The sequence below is a fragment of the Lemur catta genome, chromosome X (genome assembly GCF_020740605.2).
Source record: "Lemur catta isolate mLemCat1 chromosome X, mLemCat1.pri, whole genome shotgun sequence".
NCBI lineage: Eukaryota > Metazoa > Chordata > Mammalia > Primates > Lemuridae > Lemur > Lemur catta.
In genome coordinates, this window is record NC_059155.1 from 21,663,249 (window position 1) to 21,688,164 (window position 24,916).

The 24,916-nt window shown below is 35.7% G+C and overlaps 1 protein-coding gene across 3 annotated transcripts in view; it reads right to left on the reverse strand.

Moving 5' to 3' along the window:
* Positions 1 to 4,826: 4,826 nt before the first annotated feature.
* The window catches only part of CUL4B (cullin 4B), a 34,214-nt gene continuing 14,124 nt past the window's right edge, over positions 4,827 to 24,916 (reverse strand). For 2 of the 3 annotated variants that reach the window (XM_045538760.1, XM_045538763.1), the window contains exons 5-21: positions 24,194 to 24,263; positions 23,240 to 23,313; positions 22,266 to 22,428; positions 22,027 to 22,116; positions 21,645 to 21,727; positions 20,946 to 21,013; positions 19,100 to 19,218; positions 18,415 to 18,607; positions 17,280 to 17,384; positions 16,336 to 16,446; positions 15,424 to 15,515; positions 14,223 to 14,330; positions 13,243 to 13,356; positions 12,420 to 12,525; positions 11,141 to 11,313; positions 9,425 to 9,577; positions 4,827 to 7,056 (exon numbers count right to left, since the gene is read on the reverse strand). In XM_045538760.1, coding sequence (XP_045394716.1) covers positions 6,961 to 7,056; positions 9,425 to 9,577; positions 11,141 to 11,313; positions 12,420 to 12,525; positions 13,243 to 13,356; positions 14,223 to 14,330; positions 15,424 to 15,515; positions 16,336 to 16,446; positions 17,280 to 17,384; positions 18,415 to 18,607; positions 19,100 to 19,218; positions 20,946 to 21,013; positions 21,645 to 21,727; positions 22,027 to 22,116; positions 22,266 to 22,428; positions 23,240 to 23,313; positions 24,194 to 24,263 — 1,918 coding nt within the window. In that variant the 3' untranslated portion in view covers positions 4,827 to 6,960. The remainder of the gene's footprint in view (positions 7,057 to 9,424; positions 9,578 to 11,140; positions 11,314 to 12,419; positions 12,526 to 13,242; positions 13,357 to 14,222; positions 14,331 to 15,423; positions 15,516 to 16,335; positions 16,447 to 17,279; positions 17,385 to 18,414; positions 18,608 to 19,099; positions 19,219 to 20,945; positions 21,014 to 21,644; positions 21,728 to 22,026; positions 22,117 to 22,265; positions 22,429 to 23,239; positions 23,314 to 24,193; positions 24,264 to 24,916) is intronic. The other variant, XM_045538761.1, reaches the window with a different exon arrangement.

Here is a 24,916-nt window from a genome sequence, read left to right on the forward strand (position 1 = left end):
TCCCAGCACTTTGGGAGGCCCAAGGTGGGAGGATCACTTTAGGCGAGGAGTTTGAGACTACCCTGGGCAAAAAGCAAGATCCCATCTCTACAGAAACAAAAAAATAAATTAATTAATAAAAGGATTAAACTGCCCAATTGGAGGAAACATTCCATAACTCATTCTATGAGGCTAGCATTACCTTGATACCAAAGTGGACAAAGATACCACAGAAATACTACAGACCAACATTCCTTATGAATACAGATGCAAAAATCTTCAAGGAAATAGTAGAAAACCAAATCTAACAACGTATCAAAAGCATTATAAACCATGAACAAATGAGATTTATGTAAAGAATGTAAGAGTGGTTCAACATATAAAAACAAATCAATGTAATACACGTTAACAGAATGAATAAAAACATGATTATCTCAACTGATACAGAAAAAGTATTTGACAAAATCCAACACCCTTTAATGTTAAAAACATCCAGAAAATTAGGAATGAAAGGAAACTTCCTCAACACAATAAAGGGCATTTATGAAACAACCATAGCTAACATCATACTCAATGGTGAAAGACTGAAAGCTTTCCCCCTACAAGGATGCTCACATAAGCAACTTCTATTCAGCATTGTATTGGATGCTCCAGCCAGAGAAATTAGGCAAGAAAAAGAAATAGAACACCCAAATTGGAAAAGAAGAAGTAAAACCATACTTCTTGGCAAGGATACTATATATAAACATTTAAAAATCCATGAAAATATATTAGAGCTGATAAATCCAGCACAAATGCAGGATACAAGACCAACATGCAAAAATCAGTCGCACATAGTTACACTGGCAATGAATGTGAAAATTAAATTCAGAAAATAATTGCACTTATAATAGCATCAAAAATAATAAAACATTTAGGAATATATTTAACCAGGGAGATTTAACAATTATACACAGAAAAGTACAAAACTTCACCGAAAGAATATTTTCTTTTATTCTTATTTTTAGAGACAGGGTCTTGCTATGTTGCTCAGGCTGGTCTTGAACTCCTAGGCTCAAGCAATCCTCCCACCTCAGCCTCCTGAATAGCTGGGATTATAGGCACATGCCACAGTGCCCAGCTGAAAGAAACTTTAAAAAGACCTAAAAGTAGAAAGACTTCTTGTGTTCATGGATCAGAAGGCTTAATATTGCTAAGATGACAGTACTCCCCAAAGTGATCTATAGATTCAATGTAATCCCTATCAAAATCTCAATGGCCTTTTTTGCAGGAATGGAAAAGCTGATCCTAAAATTCATATGGAATTGTAAGGGACCCAAATAGTTAAAATAATCTTGTAAAAGAGGAAAGCTGAAGATTCACATTTCCTGATTTCAAAATTTACTAAGAAGCTATAGTAATCAAAACAGTATAGCGCTAGCTTAATAACTAACATATAGGGTCCAGAAATAGACTCATACAGCTATGGTCAATTTATTTTTGACAAGGGTGACAAGATTATTCAAGATTTTGAAAGATAGGGAGAGAACAGCCTCTTTGACAAATGGTGTTGGAACAACTGGATATCCACATGTAAAAGAATAAAGTTTGACCCTTACCTCATATCATATACAAAAACTAATTCAAATGAGATCAAAGTCCTAAATATAAAGAATAAAACTGTAAAACTCTTACAAGAAAACACAGGGGTAAATCATGATCTTGAATTGGGTAATGGTTTCTTAAATGTAACACCAAAAGCACAAGTAACAAAAGGAAAAATAGATTAACTGGGCTTCATTAAAATTAAAAGCTTTTGTGGAAAGGTTATTATTGAGTGAAAAGACAACTCACAGAACTAGAGAAAATATTAGCAATCCAGTGATAAGGGCCTATTATCTCAAATATACAGAGAATTGTTACAACTTGACAAAAGGACAACCTATTTCAAAAATGGCCAAAATCCAAGTTCAAAAGCAAGTAAAAAGAGAAAAAATTGGCCAAAGGATGAGAAGACATTTTTCTTCAAAGAAAATGTACAAATGACCAACAAGCACATAAAAAGATGCTCAACATCATTAGTCATTAAGTGGAATTCAAAACCACAATGAACTACTTCACACCCACTAGGATGGCTATAACAATATTTAAAAACCCCCAAAACAGTAAGGGTTGATGAGGGTATGAAGAAATTGGAAAACCTGTATACTGCTGGTGGGACTACAAAATGGTATAGCTGCTATGGAAAACAGTTTGGTGGTTCCTTGATAAGTTATTAATAAACACAGAACTATCATATTGATACACAAAATCCCCATCTATTACTTGGCACATCAGCCACCTGAGATCCTCACCCCTCACGGAAGACCCGCATCAACATTATACTAACCTATTACCTGGTGCATCAACTAACCTATTACCTGGTGGCGTGTGAGCCACCTGAGACCCCATCCCTTGGACCACCCCAACTTAATAAAAGTGGGAAAAATAGGGTAGACAGGGCTCAGAATTTGGTGGTGAGACCCCTATGAGCCCGCCAGCTAATAAACTTTGATTCTCCGACTCTCCGTGTGCCACTTGGTTTGTCCTTGGGACCACCCGCTGTAACACCTGCTGTAACAATATAAGCCAGCAATTTTACTCCTGGGTATATTTCCAAAAGATTGTAAAACAGGGACCCCAACAGATATTTGTATACAAATCTTCATAGCAGCATTATGCACAATAGCCAAGAGATAGAAACAACCCAAACGTCTAAAAACTGATGAATGGATAAACAAAATATGGTATATACATACTATTATTCAGCCATAAAAAGGAATGAAGTACTGATACAACATGGATGAACCTTGAAAACATCATGCTAAGTGAAAGCAACCAGACCCAAAAGGTTACATGAGTCCCTTGCTATGAAATATCCAGAATAAGAAAATCCAGAGAGACAGAAAGCAGATTAGTGGTTTCCAGAGGCTGGGTAAAAGGGCAATGCGAAATGACTGCTTAATGGTACCAAATTTCCTTTTGGGTTGATGAAAATGTTCTAGAACTACATAATGGTGATTACTGCACAATAATGCTGAATGTCTGAATTGTACACTTTAAAATGGCTAGAATGGTAAACTTCATGTACTCTACCAAAATAAAAAAATTTAAAAATTATGGCCAGGTGCAGTGGCTCACACCTGTAATACTGGCACTTTGAGAGGCCAAGGCAGGAGGATCGCTTGAGGCCAGGAGCTTGAGCAACATAGCAAGACCCTATTGTTACAAAAATAAAAAAATTAGCCAGGCATGGTGGCACGCCCTTGTCGTCCTAGCCACTTACGAGGCTGAAGGAGGAGAATCGCTTGAGTCCAGGAGTTCAAGGCTACAGGGAACTATGATTATGTCACTGCACTCTAGCCTGGGCAACATATTGAGACCCTGTCTCAAAATGTACCAATGCATTACATTCTTATATTCTACATCAACTATAAAAGGTTCTACCAAAGAAAGGTTTTTTTTTCTTTTTTACTATGCTAGACATAACTTCTAAGGATTGCTAAATATAAAAGTATGTGTCTGTTCAAAAGAATAAATACCCTTTTTTCTAATAGCAAGGGGGAAAAGGAAAAGAATTGAACAAAGTGATAGATACGAACCAAATGTTTCCAGGTGAACAAACCTGTTCACTATTCAAATGGAAAGCAAGATTTTTTTGGTAGGAAACTGAAAAAATATTCACCAAGGAAGCATTAGCAAAGATACCATTTTATAAAGCATAATTATGCAAATTCCCATCAGTACTGCTTTTTTCTTTTTAATGAACAATTTGTTTTGGCCATTGTATGTAAATGAGAACAAAACATGTTTATAACACTCCTGCCATTCAAAGCATTAAACACAATGGTCATAAAAACAAAAACCAGCTAATTTAAAAAGATTTATGGACCCTAAGATTAAAAGATAAACTTCTCAAACCTTTAGACACAGATGCCTAACTAGGATAAACTGATTTCCTGAACTGTACACTCACATACACAGTAAAAATTTTAAGACTATGGCTAGATATCATGTTAAGACCATTCAACAGGCTCAGGAACTGAGTTCAAAAACCTTTGAGGAACATTTTACTGTTAGAGTATTTTGCCCAGGACTCAAACTATTAACAGAAAAGGTAGATCAAGTACCATAAGTAAAATAAGGGTAGTTAATCTTTTATTCTTCCTGCTCAACTCAAATCTTGACTTGTTTCATATTGCCTATTTGACTTTGAGGATGTGAATGAAACAGAACTGCTTTTACTAAAATGATATTTAATAATGATTGGCTGGGCACCGTGGCTCACGCCTGTAATCCTAGCCCTCTGGGAGGCCAAGGCGGGTGGATCGCTTGAGGTCAGGAGTTCGAGACCAGCCTGAGCGAGACCCCGTCTCTACTAAAAAAATAGAAATAAATTATCTGGACAACTAAAAATATATATAGAAAAAAATTAGCCAGGCATGGTGGCGCATGCCTGTAGTCCCAGCTACTGGGGAGGCTGAGGCAGGAGGATCGCTTAAGCCCAGGAGTTTGAGGTTGCTGTGAGCTAGGCTGATGCCACGGCACTCACTCTAGCCTGGGCAACAAAGTGAGACTCTGTCTCAAAAAAAAAAAAAAAAAAATGATTACCCACCTTGAGGATTCCTGGGAATTTTACCCTTTTTGCCATACCCTTCCCCACACTCCTCTAGCATTATGACAAAACCACCCAAAAAATAAAAAGAATATAAAAAAACAACAAAATTGACAAATGTGAATTCATTAAAAGAAATCATTGGGAAGATTTTAAGTCCTATGTTTTTATAACTTTCTTATAATATTTGAAATTTAAAGATCTTCTCCAGAAGCCTTTTTTAAATAAAAGTTTTATTGGAGAAAAATAGAACCACCACGTACACAGGGAAAAGAGCACAAAAATTCAACTGATACAGAACTGAAAGTCACAATTATCCAATATGGTTTGCAATTACTTTCCAATTTCTCAAACAGCTCCCCTCAACTTGTTTTTTAATAGTCTTGCAAATTTTTCAGCTGAAACAGAATCAAGTTTTCAAAAAAATTATGAGCCTCAAGGAGGGGACCCACTTTCAAGATAACAAAGGTGACATCAAGAGTCTCCTCCTAACAGGACCAACTCTACCTAAAAATTGCTTAAGAGTAACTATTGAGTCTTTTGTAATAGTCTACGTATCTCAGAGACCATCAGGGATGAGTTAGAACACTGATGTAGATGGTCCAGTATGGAGAGGGCAAACAAAATAGTTGAATTTCCTTGTCAGATGTGCTCATGTAAGGAAATCCGTGAGGAGCTGAGAAAACACTGGGGCAATGGCTGCTCAAAAAAGAATTACAAAGTAATTCTAAATACCACGTATAGTTAGACAACAGTGTGCAAGTTGATGCAATTAGAAAGAAACAGGCAACTTTTTTAGATAGCTGGCCACAGGTCTTTGATAAGAAAACAATCAATAGTAGAAATGAGCCAAAAGTCTCCACAACTGGAGATTCAGATCTACATATTCTTCTCAATGGCTCAAACAGAAAAGGAAGTACGCTGCTGCAAAAGACATTAAGGTAGTTCTAATTTTTAAAAATAAAGAAACAAAATTTTTTGCTTCTCCTCCATGATCAATTCCCTTCAAAGCTTCAAGGAAACAAAATTAAAACAAAATACCACCGATGACAAGAGAAGCCTTTTACTCACGTTATCAATTTGAAAACAATACTTTTGCCATTTTCTATGTATGAACAATCCTAGTACTCCCCTGAAAAGTAGATGTCCAGTGGCTAAGAGACCTCTGAACTTCAAGCAATTTTGAAAAGAATATCAGCATGACATAGAATTTCAAATTTCCAAATATGAGGTGTATGGGAAGAATGAGGGAGGACCTTTTTGTCTAGAGTTTTAAGAAGTTAAAATGAAGATGAGAGGAAAGACTTATCAAAAAAGAGTTGGGATGCTTCCAAAAAAACTTTGGTAAATAGGAATGCTAAATCCTAGGAAGCCTGTAACAATCTACAATTGGTCCAAGTTAAAGACAAAACTGTCGAAACAACATTTAAAGTCTAAAGTATGTTGAAAACTAGTTGGTGAGTTTTTGTTCCTGTAATAACTTATAAACATGTTGATTTTGGTCTCTTTTGCAATTTTCTTATTCATTTTTAATATAAAGAAAGAGTTGGATTTTTCTCTCCTATGTTCCTGTAGTACAACTGATCAGCAATTTTCTATTTTAGCTATTTTTATAAGTACTTGTTAATCAGCACAATAAACTCAGGGGATATAAGCCATATACACACATCCCATACTCATAAATGGAAAATTTTAGGATGTGAATATACAAGATATTATGTAAGCAACTGTCCCCTTACTTGAAAACTTGTTTCCAAATAAGTTTTGTTTTTTTTTTTTTAAAAATCCCTTTCAGTGTAACAGAACATTACCTAATAAAATATCAATAGCTATGACAACTTATTTTTCTTTTCAAGGGAAATCACAAAACAGGTGAACAACCAAGTCAAGGGTGGTTTTTCTATTTGATAAATACATCCAGAACTCTGTACAGTAAATAAAGTTTGCATGCAGTTTAAGTATCTTTAAATGACATTTTAAGCAAATAAACCTTTTGCTTCATAATTAACGGTGTATAAGAACCCTCCCTTTTAATAGCCATAGGGACCTCTTCCCCAGTTCGAAAGAGGAATCATGAAGACCAGGTACTTTCTTAAGTGTTTTCTGCACATCATACTAAATAACATGCAAAGAGTCAAAGAGTTCAACAACATTCTTCTTAAAGGTAAGTATTACTCTTTCAAATGGGCATGTTAATCACTGAGAAAAAGTCCACTCAACTATTTCCATTAATTACACTGCTTCATTTGGTCATCGGTAGTATAAAAGAAGTCAAATAATATAAGATCAACAGGTTAGTTTATCCACTGGCTACTGCATATGACACCAAATGCTCCAAGGCCAACATTCTATGCAATATAGTTGTACTGATTTGGATTTTCTTTATCTCTTTCCATGTAGTCCCGGTCAATTAAGGATTCTATTCTCTTCTTAAGATCAGCAGGCTGTAAGAAAAAAGCAAATTTTCAAAGCAAAGCTCATAGTCATTGGCTTAAGCCCACTTACCAACACCCCATTAAAAAGAGAACAGTTTTGGCTCACTGGTTTTCTCAATTTTTATTTATTTAAATCTCGTTAACTTTTTAGAGACAAGTATAATCAAAATAAATAAACCATGTTAAGAAATGCTTTTATAAAGCTTGACAATACCTTATCTGAAAATGCTTGGGACCGGAAGTGTTTTGGATTTTGAATTTTTTTCAGATTTTGGAATATTTGCATAGCCATAAAGAGATATCTTGGGGATGGGACCCAAGTCTAAACATGAAATTCATTTATGTTTCATATACAACTTATACACATAGCGTGAAGGTAATTTTATACCTTTGGTGTGTGAAACAAAGTTTTGACTGTGACCCATCACGTGAGGTCAGGTGTGGAATTTTCCACTTGTGGCACCATGTTGTCACTCAAAAAGTTTCAAATTCTGGAGCATTTTGGATTTTCAGATTAGGGATGTTCAACCTGTACAATATACTATACATATGTTATAGTGTTATACCCTTGCCAAATTGTTATGCAACACTTTCTATTACTTTTCTATTTTAAAGAGGTCTTCCAAGAAGCAGCTACCCTCAGCATGGTTAAATACAAAAGACTAAATTTATCATATCTTCACTTGAGAAACATATTATAGTTTAGCAAAACAGTTTAGTTTTGCCAAGACAATTTGAGAACATAAGAACATCTTTACTTTGGGCAAAATCTAGGTGGTTTCATTTTTATAAATTAAATTTAAAAATGTATTGAGGATTTCGGATAAATGACAAATCATGTTTTAGTATAAGTACACCCCATGCAGTACTGGGGACATACTTATACTACGACATGATTTGTCGTTTATCTGGAATTCGAATCTAACTGGTCATCCATGTATTGTATGTAGCAAACCTACAATAATAAATATTTTAGACTTCAAAAAAAATGTATTGAGGAAATCACTATTTAAAAAAATACTACACAAATGGCTTGATAAATGATGTATCATCTCGTAATTTAGATCTTCATATTTTGGGTTTAATGTAAGATTTAACTGTTATCTACTTTAAGTGATCAAGAAAACTTGTAGCTTGTCTTCATGATTGCCATTCTGAGCTCTTGGATGACAAAATTCCACTATATGTCTTGTGTATCTAGCCTATAAAAAGAATATAATCTTGTTTGCTAATAGAAAGTTTTCCAGAATATGTACAATGACCACTTGATCAAAAGGAGAGAAAAGAAAAAGTAGTTTGATGAGGCAGCCAAAATTTCAGCCACAATTTTATCCAGTAATCCCAAGGTTTGAAAATTAAATGACTTTCTCTTAATTATGGTGAAAGACCTAGAACATTGACACAATATTTATTACAGTGACCCCCTAACTTCCCTAGCACCAGTGATCTCTCTGGCTGGAGGACAAATGATTGTTAGGCACAGCATGAGGGTGACAGCATGGTAATGAGGAGGCAGTAGTAGGTTTGGAGTAGCAAAAAAGCTTACCTTCTTACAACTAATACCTATTGAGTGCTTATTATATGCCAGGTCCAGTGCTAAGTTTTTACATTCATGGTATCAGTTAAGCCTCTCAATAATCCTACAAGTACTATTATCTCCATTTTACAAAAACGGAAATAAGCTCAGCAAGGTGAAGTAATTTACCAAAGTCCAAAGTTCACAAGAACCCTAATAGCCAGGAGTTTATCCAAACTGTACTGAGTATTTATCATCACAAGGGTTTGGGTATCTCCTAAAACTTGGAAAATAGTCTAGTACAATATTACATTGTCTAAGTGTCTTCATTATTAGGCATTTACACTGGAACACTTCCATTTAATGACCAATTTCAGTTTATCAGAACTATCACTGAACTTTTCAAGAAGATGCTTTAATGATGATCAGTTATCTGTATACAGTTTTTTAATAGACACTTGTAAAAGCAAACCAAACAGAAGATTCAACTCAATCTAAAATAACCAAATCTGTCAAATACCATGGTATTTCAAGGAGAAAAGAAGAAAATAGAACAACAAAGAGGCTCAAAAGAAATACAGTGAATTAACATGAAAATTTCAAGGACGCATTTAGCAGTTAAACCTTCAGCTATAAGAGCTTTTATACACAGTTTTCCCCTTTTGTCACAGCTGTTCACAAATGCCAACAAAGATTTTTTTTTTTTTTTAGAATCACACGCACAATCACAGGAAATTAAAACTTTTATCTCCCTGAATGGTCTTGAGGATTTAAACTATGTTTGCAAAATTTGTGTCTGGAAATCTAATGTATTCCCTTTTATTTATAACAAGCTCAATATGAAAACACAGAAGTACCTACCTTTACCGGAAATTTCAATTGGTTGTACACTTCTGAAACAAGGAGATTGTGGCTAAGCGTCTTTCTCATCTTCATAATTCGAACAATTGCAGCATCAATTTGATACTGTCTGTCTTGAAATACTCTTTCTGTAGTGCTTGCTTGTTCCTCAACCTAACAAAAGTTTTACACTTAAGAATTGTAACATAAATGAAACTTGACTATTTTTACACAAATTGTACATTCTAGGGAAATGACAATATTATTGCTTTAAAAGTACTGAATTACATAAATGGGACCTTATAAACACAGAAAATGACAGAAAAAAATCCTACAAATGTAACTCCTTTCTGTTCTAATTACACTGCCCTGTACCAATGAAGCAATGCCAATATCAGTAAATGGAAAAACACCATCTTTAACTGATTTTCTGGAAGTAGAGATGGCTGGTGTGGAATTTACCATTTTCTTTTTTTTTTACCCTCTCCTTAGATACTTCTAAATGCATGTATCAGTTACAAGGGGTTTTTGACCAGATTTCTGTAGGACAATAGCTTACCTATAAAGTGATTGACTCTGACTCGAAGCATGGTACTAACTAGCTAAGTAAACTAGAGTCAAACTCTTTGAAAATTAATTTTTATTTTGTATTACATAAAACAGAAATACATAGTTGGTACTTACATTCCTTCAAAACCTACAGAAATTTAGGTTTTTAGGAGTTAGCGCTCCAATCTTGATGCTGAAGTAAAATGTTAATCTTTTAGTAACTAACCCAAAAGAACAGTTTGGGGTTTGTGCAGCAGTTTCTTTCTGGAATGGCATAAATGTTTTAAAAGGACATAGCAATCTTTTAAGGGAATATCATGCCTTTGATGTGTATGGGAAAAAGACAGGAATTTGTTTGAAGATACTGACCCTCGTCCCACATAAAAACTTTTTCTCAAGTATCGCTTTAAATCTTACTGGAATTGAAACCAACTGGTTTCAGGATGCTACAGTTGGTTTCCGTAATAAAAGTCTCTTACAAATTCAAATGGCAAAGACAAAATATTTACCCTCACTGTTAATCAAAGAAATACTAAATAATCATTTGGATTTTTCACCAAGAAAGTCTTTTTTAAAAGAAAATATAATCATTAGTGCCGGTGAGGGCATAGTAAGATAGGGCACTCATATGCTGCGGGCCAGAGTATAAATTGGTCCAGCCTTTCTGGAACACAATATGGCATTATGTACTAAGACTCCTAAAATGTTCATAGCCTTTGACCTAAAAAACCTACTTCCATGAATTTATCATAAGAGAAGGATCAGAGAGATTAAGATTTAGGTACAAAGATGTTTCTTGCAGTTTTATTTACAATACTAAAAAGTCATGAATTTAACTGCCCAGCAATGAACAGTTGCTGAATAAATTATAACAGCCATGTAAAAGAATATTATGTAGCCATTTGCCATTTTTGAAGTTATTAATGTTTAATGGCATGGAAAAGTTCTAAGGATTGAATATTAAATGAAAAGATCAAGATATAAAACTATGTTGAATATCAACCTAATCATGTGCAACCCCCCCAAAAAAAACCCAAATCAAACACTGAAATATATTAAGTTAGATAAAGACACAGAAAATGTTAATGGTAGCGGTAACATTATGGGTATAAAATTTTCTTTATACATTTCTATTATGAACATACGTAATTCTGGTGCATTGGGACTAGGAGAAAGTAAAAGAAATACCGTTTCTTTCATTTGGATTTGATTGATCTTTATCCTGAAAAGTTTGTGTCTGAAATCATCATTACAAATGAACTTGTCACCATCTTCGATATCTTTGCCCTTTGGGTTTTTCGCCAGAACTCTAGCTTTGCCACAGGCTAATGACTGTAGTGTCCTCCTTAACTCTCCATCCTCTGAATAACAAACAGAGGTTTAGTTATTTGTTATCAGCTTATCAGCATGAACTAGTACATTCAACCTCAATCTAGCTTCTACTCTGTCCCTCTATTAATACTGTTTCTTTTTCCCCCAAGGTCACCAACAACTTCCTCTTTGTTCTATCCAAAGGCTTTTTTCCTAGTCATCTTCCAAAGATGTCAATTATTACTTCATGTGGATAACTACCAAATCTTCTGAAATGACATTCTCTCCAGTCCCACATTTAAAGGACACCTCCCCCTAGCTGTTCTACTATCATCAACTCTACTTATATCGAAAATTATATTCATCATCTTCCCCATAAAACTGTATCCTCTTTCCAATTGTTAGTGGTGATACTACCAACCTCGTCTGGTGAGAAACCCTGGAAATCATCCTTTTACTCTTCTTTCTCCTCCAGCCTCCCATGTAGTATCTAGTACTTGCTTCCTTAGAGATACCTCCTCTCCATTCTCATGGTCTCGTTCTAGTCTAACCCCCTTATCACTTTATGCCTGAATTATCCCAATAGCTTTGGAACTTGAATTTCTTCATCCGTCAAATTGCCCTGTATATTGATTTCAGCTAGATTGTCCAATTACTTCCATTATATTGAACATTTGAGACCCTACAATGTAGGTTTCATTTGCCAGATTTATCAGGCTCTTCATGATCCAGCCCTATCCATCTTACCTATCTAATTTTGTAGCTCATTATTCCATGCTACAATTAAGCTATTCATGATTCCTGCCCACGCTGCCCATTAGTACCTCCAAGCCTTTTCTCACAATATTTCCCCTTGCTGCATATGTCTTCTCCCTGACCAAGACTTGGTGGCCCAGCTCAAGTCTCACTTCATGAGGGCTTTCCCAATTGTGCCAGTCCACAGTGATTTCTTGCTTTGCTTAACTCCTAAGACACTTCTAGTGAGCACCACAAACTGGTATTTATTGGTTCAGAAATTATTCCAAGTGTCATTTTCCCCTTTCCCCATGGTTATATTAAGAGTGCTGAGGTGAGGGATTATTCCTTTTGTATCCCCCAGAGCTCTTAACACAGTGGTGTACACACAGTGGACACTTAATAATGCTTCAACACAAACCTATTCCAGTAGCCTGCTTGATCTCTTCCAAACTGAACTCTTCTCCCTCATTAAACATTAGCAGCACCAGTGTTTGAAAAAGAGAGACTTGGAGTTCTTTTTTACCCTGTTGGAGAAACAGCAGTGTTTAGCCATCACTTTTTAAAAAAAAACACATGAAAAATTAATCAAATAACTAATCTCTCATAGGAAAAGCATTTTTTGATTAGTGGATTTATAAACATGGATTAACATTATGCAGAAAAGACACTTGAGGTAGTAATACTGTATGTTTGGTGTAGGGTTTAGGTATGATCCTACCTAGAATGGGTGAAACATTAGTTGACCTTTTAACAGGTCTTTTTTAAGCCTTATAATTAAAATAAAACAACAAAGTAATGAAAATTAATAACTCAGCCCTATGTGTCATTACAGATATTCATCACAAGCACCAAGAAATCACTATTTCAAATGCATTTTCAACTTATTTGGTTCAGATTAGTCATGAAAAGCTGCAGGAGTTTCTTGAAATTAGATATGGGAACTGTTCCCCTTAACTCCCACTCTATTATCTAGCTTCCAGCAACAAGATTTTCTGTCAAGACGTGACAATGTGAATTCTGCATCCACAGGTGAGGAAAAGGTAGAGGAAAAGTTTATCGGTTTTGGTTTTGCAGGAGGGCCAAATCTTAAAATACACAAAGCTGTGACAAGCTATCCGTGCTGTTGTGCAAATATCTAGGATACATTTAAAAAACAGCTTAAACTTTCAAGTTAAGAGGGATGACTTCAATATTAAAGATAAAGAGGATGAAAACTAAAAGTTTTGGGGACATTCACTTACCTCTTTAAATTCTGCTTTTAGCACACAGTGTCCTAGGGTTGATTGCCATTGAAGTTTCCTGCCACTGTGTTTGCCTAGGTAAAATGTCTTGAAAATCTCCTGAAGTTTTACCATCTAAAGTAAATAAAATACGGCTTTAATTAAGTTCTACATTCAATACCATATTCATCACTCTTTATACTTATGTGTAATACTTTCTGGAAGTTTTTAAGACTATATATATCTAATAGGTCAATGCATCACTTTGATGTAAAATAACGATCTCCCAACCACCAAATCTAATGGCATTTATCAGTCTTTACACTCTGCCTCATTTAATCATACCCTCTTTTGAAACAGTCACATCCAGTGGCTTTTGTGCCTCTGCACTATGCTGGCTCTTTCACCTTACTGTTGCTTCTGCATTGGTTTCCTTTGTAGGTTCCTCTTCCTACCATCTGCCCAATGAGAGAGCCTTTTCTAAAGTTCTGCCCCTGCCCCTTTTTCTTCCTCTTCTCTATATTCTCCCTCTTACTGAGGGAGATCTACTCCCTGCGTTTCCATGATCATCTCCACAGAGGATTCTCAATATCTATCTCTCTAGCCTTAACCCCTTTTCTAGGCACCAGTTAGTCCTGAGCTAGATATTTCCCCAGGCATTAGAATGGATTTAATCAAGCACCCATCGTTCAGCTATCCCACTCCTCTGGATGAAATATGGGCAAGAATTTTCAATAGCTAGTCAGAGAGGTATAATCTAGGGAGATGAAAGAGCAGTCAGGGAAATTGATCCTGAACTCAGAAACTTGGCATTATTAGCTATGTACTAAACTGGACTTGGAAATATAAGTACAAGAGTGAAATATTAAAATAGTTGGCATTTGGTGTAGGTGTATTTACCAGCGTAAGTTTTTAAAAGGTATCTATTTTTAAATGACAAGTAAAATAGAAATGCCATGATTTCTATGCCTATAACTCAGGTCCTAAATAGTAACTCTTACCTCTGGTGGTAAATGAACTTCCATAGGCACATATGTTGGCCAATAACCCATTGTCAGGATATTCACAGTTAATTCAATATTCCCAGGTACATTCTGATTCTGCATATACTGTAAGAAAACCAATACACACATTGAGATCTTAAAATAAAACTGCATACATTTCATGTCATAATAAACCCATTTTAAAAGTTACGCATTATACAACTGCATGCAAATACTGACCATCCTTAAGATAAAAGGCAACTATTTAGAGGATTTTAAATGAAGCCTACACAAAATGCACCATGAAAGTACATAGCTTAACATTATGATACAAGTGCATACAAGGATCACATGACCCCATTATAGGCATTATGAAGTTAAATAATTTCTCACATATAGCTGAGCTGTTTTAGGATCTCTTCTCCATTCTTTTCCCCAATACCACCTGCAGTCCCCACCTTTGGAGACCCCTATTTGGCTTTAACACCTTGTAGCAACCCCATTCCTCATCCCACCAGCCAGCCCAAGTCTCCAGTTTTCCACTTGCTCCACTGCCTGTTTGCAGGGGGTGACCTGAAGTAGGGAAGAAAGAAGAAGGAGGGGAGGGCAAAGCAGATAAACTCTGTTCTGTAGCTATATAGGATCCATGATCCTACTGGCCCTCATCTTTTCCTGAGTCTTTCACTTTCATTTCCCACCTTAGCAATATAGTGGTAAAGAAGTCACTACTAAAACCCTAAGAAAGGAAAATGTAATTTGCTATCACTATCACCTATGTTCTTAACTATTTTAAAACTATTTTCTACCTACATCTTCCAAACTATGGATCTAAATTTTCATCGCCAATGTTCCCTAAGGCTTTATACAAGCACTTTATCATCTCCCCTCCCTCCCCCTCACAAGCTCTGAACGTGCAAATCACCAAGTGATTAGATGTTGGGGAAAGTCCTGTTCCCACTACTTAGCTACAGCTCTTCTTGTGCTGACAATACATTTTATTTCTATGTTTGTGTTATTTTGGGTGTTTATTAAAAAATCCTAAAGTAGGTCAAATATACTTACATTTCATTAATTTTTTTCCTGTACCGCGAACACCATCTGAGTTGCTATGAAGTATTTATAACAAATGTGTTCCTATTTATCCTCTTCAGTACAAACCACAGCAAGAAGTTAACTAAATATGACTAAGTTCGAGGAATTAAGTAAGAGTTTAACTCACTTTTACCTGTTTGAACTGAATCATGATGTCTTTAGAAAGTTCCATGTCTTTAAACATTCCTTCAAGTTTGCTGGTGAAAGCAGCTCCGCATTCTATTAAAAATGTTTGTGCATTTATAATATTTTAAGGTGGTAAAAACATAGAATTTAAAATGGAAAACATGAAATATAAAACTTACTATAGCGTGAAATATGATCTGTAACTACTCATAAAAATAAAAAGAAATCCTTACCCCAAAGTGTATGCCCCACTAATTGAGTCAAACTCTTTAATCCTGGCCAGGCACGGTGGCTCATGCCTGTCATCCTAGCACTCTGGGAGACCGAGGCGGGAGGATCGCTCGAGGTCAGGAGTTTGAGACCAGCCTGAACAAGAGCGAGACCCCGTCTCTACTAAAAAATAGAAAGAAATCATCTGGACAACTAAAAATATACAGAAAAAATTAGCCGGGCATGGTGGCGCATGCCTGTAGTCCCAGCTACTCGGGAGGCTGAGGCAGGAGGATTGCTTGAGCCCAGGAGTTTGAGGTTGCTGTGAGCTAGGCTGACGCCACGGCACTCTAGCCCGGGTAACAGAGTGAGACTCTGTCTCAAAAAAAAAAACAAAAACAAAAACAAGCAAACAAAAACTCTTTAATCCTGTAGTAACCTTATCTACTACTTAGGCATAAGATAAATGGGAAATTTTTATAAAAATAATAAAAACAAGAACAATGCTTTATTTTTTAAAAAAACTGCAACGGCTCTGGACATGTACAATAGGTTGGAAACCACATGAGTGTTTCAATTTTATGTTTTCATCCTATGTACGTACACATGATTGATAAAAGAGGAAATCATGTGAAAGTAAAAATTAAGCTAACATTTTCCTTCAGAAATCAAAGAAAAGGAACAGAAAGAATGACAAACATACCATGTTTGAGTTTGGACAGCATTGATTTTTCAGCATCTACAGATGCACTCTTCCCAACTAACAAGCGCTTGGCTAAATCTTTCTTATAGAAGGCCTCAAAAACATCCTTGCCTATGTTAAATAAAAAATGTGACACTCATAACATTCCAATAAAAAATTCTGACAAACTACATTAAAGTGCTTAATAAATCACACCATTGCTTCAAAGTTACTGTACACATTCTATCCAAGTTTGTTAAATGCAAGAAACATTACAGGTCCATTTTTTTGTGCCAGACATTTCAAAAGGTCTTTATTGTAAAAAAAAAAAGACTGTATTGGCCAGGCGTGGTGGCTCACGCCTGTAATCCTAGCCCTCTGGGAGGCCAAGGCGGGTAGATCGCTCGAGGTCAGGAGTTCGAGACCAGCCTGAGCGAGACCCCGTCTCTACTAAAAATGGAAATAAATTATCTGGACAACTAAAAATATATATAGAAAAAATCAGCCGGGCATGGTGGTGCATGCCTGTAGTCCCAGCTACTTGGGAGGCTGAGGCAGGAGGATCGCTTGAGCCCAGGAGTTTGAGGTTGCTGTGAGCTAGGCTGACGCCACAGCACTCACTCTAGCCCGGGCAACAGAGCGAGACCCTGTCTCAAAAAAAAAAAAAAAAAAAGACTGCATTGACTTTTCTTAAGAAAAGCTTTAGTCAACTAGTAGCTTTGGCACCAATATTTGGGACACTAAAACAAGTAGCAAAAATTAAGGGTCTTAATAGTAGAAAAGTCAAAGCACAAGGCAATTAAAGAACATTCCTCGAGTATCTCCTATGAATTAAATGAGGGAATAAGATACAATTTTAAACCTCTAACTCCCAAATAAATATTCCCTCTAGGTTGAATATACTTGCTAGCTTCTCTGTTGAACGCTTTGTTTTAAAAGAAAAATATTAGAACAGTAATACTTACCGTAGATAAATCTAAATATGATCATAATTTTATCCAACATTTTCTCAAGTTCTTCATCTGTAGCTTCTTTGTTGCCTGCACGAAGCTTTGAATCTACATACTTAGCTAAAATGGGGGCAAAAATTTGTTAATGACCACAGGTATCTATGAGGTACTAGGCACTATACATCCCCAAAGACCAGTATGATATACTGAGTTTTTCAATGCTTCAGAGATATATATGCATTACTTTAACGTCTCCAAAGTTAGGGACACCAAGTGTCTTGTTTAATGCCACAGAGCTAACACCATAGCCTGAACTCAAACACAAGTCTTCTGACTCTAAATCAAATGTACTTTCCACTACATACTGATGTTCATTAAAATGGGATATAGATACCCCTTGGGGGAGGTTACATGTAGTCCTGTGCAGGGATAATCAAAAACACTGAAAAATATAAAGCATCTTCTGAAGTGTCCATTTTACACTGATGGTAAGCGATCTTGAACATTACTTTGCTATTAAAATACACCAGATACATTACAGAGTAGAAAGTACAATGTGTTAAATGTTTAAGGATAAAAAGAAAGACTTCAGCAAAATTTCATCCTTTTGGCAGAGAACCTTAGACATTCTCAGGGTACCCCATCCTCTAACATTAAGGGGTACTTGGGTGGGAAAACTTGAGAAGCACTGCAGTATATACCCCACCTTTACACTAAATTGGCCAGGGTCATTAGGTTTCTTTTTGCCTTGGACTTTCTCCTTTCTCACTGGCAACTATAATTTCATGCTGCCCTTTTGTGCAGCTCTAAGTGTAGGCCTCTAGAAAGAGCACCCTGCCCCATCTCTAAATCATTGTAGGCTTGGAAAACAGATAATCAAGCATATTATGAATAAAAGTACATAGGGTCCAACGTACTGTCTTATGAAGAAAGCACATCATGTTTGACATGAGGGCTTTGAGATGTTCTTTAGCTTGAAGGGCTTTATGCCTTATATCCAGGTTCTTAGAAATACTTTTCAAACTTGGTAATGCAGCTAAGCAACCCCAATTGAGGTTTCAGTATACTACAACCTTGTCACAAATTCAGATTGAGATTTTATGACTACAAGAAAGAACTTAAATAACTGGAAAAAAGACTGGAAAAATACCTATAAGTTCAGCAGGTTTATTTGGTCTTTTGTTAATAAATGTTTCAAATGCTTCTTTCATGGCATTGATAAATTTTTCATTCTTCAGAAAGCAGATATCAATTATATGGTCAACTTTATCTTTAAAATCCAGCAATTCTTGAACCATGGTTTTATCTTTTTCAGGATTAATTACAATAGTGCTGCCAAATGCCTAAAAACAAAAATTGCCACTTTTTACTGGAACTGAATTATCTACAATGAAAATCCCCAAACTGAATTTTAAGTTAGCACATGTATTTAAAGATCTTAAAAAATTAAAATAAAGTTGTTTTGAAGAGAGGAAAAAAAAAGAAGTGATAAAATATGCAGCCAGCTACCATTTATCCATAATCACAAAAATTATTAGGAATGATCACTGAGTACACAATATTGTAAGTCTTCCCTTTTCCACATTCACTACTTTAAGTACTGGAGCTAGAAACCATGTTAGAGATTAATCAGATTTTATTGCTGATTTGCCACAGAGCTATCATTCTCAGGTTGACTATTTTCAAAATTCTTATTACTTTAAAAAAAAAACACCAAATTTCCCCTACTTAAAAGAAATCAGATCAAACAAGTAAGAAATGCTTGTCAAGATGCACTCCTGGTGTGTAGATTATAAGCCACGAAGAGAGAAAAATCACATGTAAATTGTTAATACCTTGATGTATTCAATCCACTGTTGCAAGAGAACCTGAACTCCACCTCGAACTCTACTGAAGAGCTGATACAGGAGAGACAAATCTTGAATTCGGTTTTCATCAAGGAGGTTATTTAAACCTGAATTTTAAAACATTTTGGCATTAAAATATGGTAAACAAAAATGTGAACAAAATTGTCAGATATTTTAATGAAATTTAAGTTAAAATTATTACTGTAATATTGGTCTGAACTATGACTAGTCTGTATGTGAGTTGTAAGATTTCTTCTAAATTAAAACCAAATGGACAATTACCTATCTGGGTAAAAACTAAATATAGCTACTTTAGTCGCTATAGAAATAGCTGACTGTATAATGTTTTGTGCCATTTAGCATGACAGACCAGACTGCATAAATCAATTTATAAAAACTGGTTTACATAAACATACATTATAAATACCTCATATATATACTCGCCATATTATATCTGGATCTGGCATTAATGTTCATAGGTATATTTCAGAATATTGGATATGGCCTGTGATATATCAAAACCCATGCATAAATAGGTCGAGTTTAACTGGGGTTCTAATGTATTTGATTTTCTGAATGAAATAACAGTATAACTGCATTAATGTTCTAAATATATCCATTTTATACAAAAGAAAAGATTGTTGAGGCCAGGTGTGGTGGCTCACGCCTGTAATCCTAGCCTTCTGGGAGGCCGAGGCAGGTGGATCGCTCGAGGTCAGGAGTTCGAGACCAGCCTGAGCGATACCCCGTCTCTACTAAAAATAGAAATGAATTATCCGGACAACTAAAAATATATATAGAAAAAATTAGCCGGGCATGGTGGCGCATGCCTGTAGTCCCAGCTACTGGGGAGGCTGAGGCAGTAGGATCGCTTAAGCCCAGGAGTTTGAGGTTGCTGTGAGCTAGGCTGATGCCATGGCACTCACTCTAGCCCAGGCAACAGAGTGAGACTCTGTCTCAAAAACAAAAAAAAAAAAAAAGATTGTTGGAAAGAAAGGTAAGACTTTTGCCTACTTATAGCATTCTCAAAGTAAAATTCAGGGTATACTCTAAGATCCTCACTTGGAATTAGTAGAAGTGCTTGGTTTTACATACTACGGATAACCAAAAAAACCCACTTCAGTGGAAAAAGAATGCCTTTCCTTACTGTAGTCTTACATATTAAGTCAAGAATTTCCCACATTTCCACTGCTTCTTTTTTTTTAAGAGACAGAGTCTCACTAAGTTGTCCAGGCTGGCCTCAAACTCCCAGGCTCAAGCAATCCTGCCTCAGCCTTCTGAGTAGCTGGGACTATAGGTGTGCCCCAACCACTGATTCTTTATTGGTATTGGTAGATCGCTCTCTTCCAATTCCTCTCACACTCATTTAAGGAAATCGGCACCTCCAGAAAGTTTACTGTGACAAATAGGTGAAAAGGATTGTGCCTACGCTCAGAAATGCAGCTACATGCTATCAAGTTTTTTTTCTTTTTTTGTCATTTTTTTGAGACAGAGTTTCATTCTGTTGCCTGGACTAGAGTGCTGTAGTGTCAGCCTAGCTCACAGCAACCTCAAACTCCTGGGCTCAAGTAATCCTCCTGCCTCAGCCTCCCGAGTAGCTAGGACTACAGGCACATGCTACCATGCCCAGATAATTTTTCTATTTTTAGTAGAGACGGGATCTCACTCTGGTTCAGGCTGGTCTCGAACTCCTGACCTCAAGCAATCCTCCCACTGTGGCCTCCAAGAGTGCTAGGATTATCACGCTTTTAAAATGGCAATATTTTTTTAAATTCCCTACTTGTTTGCCACTACCATTTTAAAAGTAATCGCTTATTTATAAATTGCCAGTTACCTTTCTGAAGAATTGCTGTTAAGTGTTCACCTAGAAGTTGTTTTTCTACAGTAGCAATTAATGACTTCCTACAAGGAAAAAAAGTTCAATGTTACTGACATTTGACTTTCCTGAAAATGTAAAGCCTCTCCTAAGGGAAAAAAAATCAAATAGCTAATGTTATGTTATTTTCAATATTCCTATCCTATGTATAAATTATTGGTGCTGAGAGTTCTCTACTTTATGTCCAGAAGAAGGAAATGCTGCATATTTCAGAATTTGATTTACATCACAAAATAAATTATCTCCATGGTGTTGCTGTGGCTAGCCTTTTCCAAGTTTCTCTACTTTCATTATGAAGATAAAGAAATTATCTATACTACTTACAGAAACCCCTTGGTTGGTAATATTTAGGAATCATAGAAAGTTTCTCCTATGAAAATCCACTAAATTTGAATTAACCTGAAGATTTCAAAGATCACACCAGCCTCTAATACTATTTTTAATTACATCCTAAGCATACACACAACCAATAATCAAGTCCTTGATTAAGTCTAATACACTAGTGAAAATATCAACTTGAAGTTTGCATTATGAAAACAATTGTTAAAACTTCAAATCATACCCACAAATAGTTACTAACATGTTTAGGATGCCTAAAGTGCCTTAAGTGATTTGACGACAGTTTTAAGACTATCAGGCTGAGCATGTAATACTTACTGGGTAGTCTGATCTAAGTAAGTAATAAGTCTGTCTGCTTCTTCTTCTAGACGTTTGTTAACATGATGAAGATATTCAGGAACCTACAAAGACAGTGTTTTATATTAATTGTTTTCCTCCCCATAAATCACTCACAAAATGTCAAGTCCGAAAGATCCTGGGAGCAGCCCTGTCAAATGTGACAGGGGAGAATCACATGTAAAATTATAGGTAGAGTTTATGATCCAGGATTCTGGCCTTTAAGAAGAGAAAAAGAAGGAACACCTAAGTGAGAGAAGAGTATCACAATGTTGGGAAGATAAATGCAAAGGGAAGTTTATATTCTATCAAGTAAGATCTACTGTGAGAGACAGAGGATTTATTAATCATGATTTTTAAATACCTCTCTTTCTTGCATTAATTTTTGACCTTCAGCTGCATAGAGCCGGTTAGTTTCTTCCAAAAATCGTTGTTCAAAAGAATCTTGATAAATCTGGAAGGTGGGAACAAAAGAAGTTCATTTATTCAATCAATATTTACTCAATGTCCTCTATGTGAACAGCACTATGAATATGGTTTTTAAACATCAAAACAGGGACAGCAATCAGCTTTGTAGTAAGTGAAGTGGTTAACTTTACTTACTTGCAAATCAGAGAGCATACTTAAAAGGCTTCGGAGTAAACTTCTATCAATTGCTTCACCATTTCTTTCCCTCTCAATCAAGAGAAGAATGCCATCAATTGTCTTATTCTGAACTTTCTGATCACTTATGATATGAGCCCTAAATAACTCCAGGCCCATGTCCCTACAATAAAAAAACATATATTATCTAAATTAATTGACAATAATGCTACTAATAAAGAGGCTTAACTTCTTACCACATGTAAATTAGGACTCCACATGTTGAAGCAGCAATTGTAAAAAGGGTAAAATCCAACACATTTAATTTTGAATAACATTATTAGATTAAAGCATACAGGAAACTCATTTTGTCTTTAATGAGAACTGAAGCTAAATTATTATCTTCCTCCATAACTAAATTTTCTTGTATTATTTCCTCTGGTGGATTTCTTCCTTGGTCAAATCAAGAGACAAAATTAGTTCAAAGACATAAGATAGTTTTCACTGTACTGGTATTGAAGACTTACTTGATCATTTATCAAGTGGTTTTGGTACTCAAAAATCACTGAACTCTGATCATTGCTGTAGGTAGATGCTAGGCACGTGGTAGGGGCAAAAGTTCATTACACTATTCTATTTTCATGTATACATGGACTTTTCCATAATAGTGCTAAAAGAAAATGAGTGAACTCTTCATGATCAGCAGCAAAATGAATCACTCACAGATATTCCAGAGCAAACTTTAAAGTCCTTGGCTAACAAAAAACTTCTTCCTAAATTAATATATGCTCAGGGAATGTTAACTACCTTCAATATTAGCGTAAGCAACATATCATTAAGAAGAAGGTAAAACTTTTATAAATAAAAACGTAGAAACCAAATGTGACTTTTTAGGAGAATATTCACAGTATTGCTCACACTCTTTCATTAGCGTAATTAAGATCTGACTATGATTTGTAACAAATATTTTCATAATTCTTTTCTGGCATCCTTACCAAATGGAGGGTAGCATTGAATTCTGAAGAACGTAAGTTCTATCCAGAAACAAAAAAATGCTCCTGATCATGATCTGTCAATGAAAAAAAAAAAAGAAACAAATAACTTTTATATTTTGTATAGCTGAAATATTTGCTCTCAATAAGAATAAAACTGAAGGGTTCATTTGTATATATATTAGATGACTAGGATCAAACATGCAGATAAACACATCTACCTGAGAATACACCCATACCATTTTCATTATTCTATTGTCTTAATCCTTGCTGTGGTTTCTAGAAAAAAAGACACTTAAAAGGGTCCTCTGACTTCTTTGCTACTTAGAAGTAATTGAAAATAAAAACAGGGAATCAAGGGGAGACTCACACAATTCTTCCTTAGCAACAGTGCTAGGGGGTGAAGCTTCTTTAAATTGTAAAAGTGTGGGGTTTTTTTTGGGGGGATGGATTTTAAGATTTTAATTTACAGAATATAAGGTATAAACTAATACCAGACTAGGGAGAACAGAGAAGGTTTTCATGTGAATGAATTATAATTTAGGATGATCAGGCACCTTCACAGGTAATCAAATAGTGGACGGGATAGCCATCAATACTGACAGACAAAATATAACTTTTTAATGAGATACGTACTTTTTGGTAAGTGTGACAAAAATAAAAATGATCCTAAGAAGGCAAATCATTTTAAAATGCTAGTTTATTCAGAAACAGCTGGGTGCAAGACATTAAAAAACAAAATAAAAAAAAGGAAAAAAAGGTAAAATGTTAGTTTACCTGTAACTTGCAGTTTTAAAATAGGAAATGCAACCAAAATTAGTTTCCAATTCAGAAAAAGAACAGATATTGAGGTAGTCTCCCCATTGCAAAGCTTTTAAAACTAACATTCCCTGTATTGAAGAAATTTGTTTTTTAACTACAATGTCTAGCTGAAATGTAATACTTTTTCCAGCTTACCATTTGCCTGCAATGGTTTTGCCAGCATCTATCAATCTTCTTTAGAAAAAGAACACTATCCAATGAATCCGTGAGATATGTGTTAAAGATATTTTAAAGTGCTTAGTACAAGTAATATATATGATATAACTGCACAGGTGTCTTAAATATGGAATATCTTATATACTAAATGAAACTAAATGGCAACCATAAAACAAAATGGTATTTATTTATTTATTTATTTAGAGTCAGAGTCTCACTCTGTTGCCCAGGCTAGAGTGCCGTGGCGTCAGCCTAGCTCACAGCAACCTCAAACTCCTGGGCTCAAGCAATCCTTCTGCCTCAGCCTCCCGAGTAGCTGGAACTACAGGCATGCGCCACCATGCCTGGCTATTTTTTTTCTATATATATTTTTTTAACTGTCCAAATCATTTCTTTCTATTTTTAGTAGACATGGGGTCTCGCTCTTGCTGAGGCTGGTCTTGAACTCCTGACCTTGAGCGATCCTCCCACCTCTGCCTCCCAGAGTGCTAGGATTACAGGCGTGAGCCACTGCACCCAGCCAAAATGCTATTTCTTAAACTGTACAAAAAAAAAAATTTAGAGCCTACTAAAGAAACACCTTTAAAAACAAGTCTTAGGCCGGGTGCGGTGGCTCACGCCTGTAATCCTAGCACTCTGGGAGGCCGAGGCAGGTGGATCATTTTATCTCAATTGTTCCAGACCAGCCTGAGCAAGAGTGAG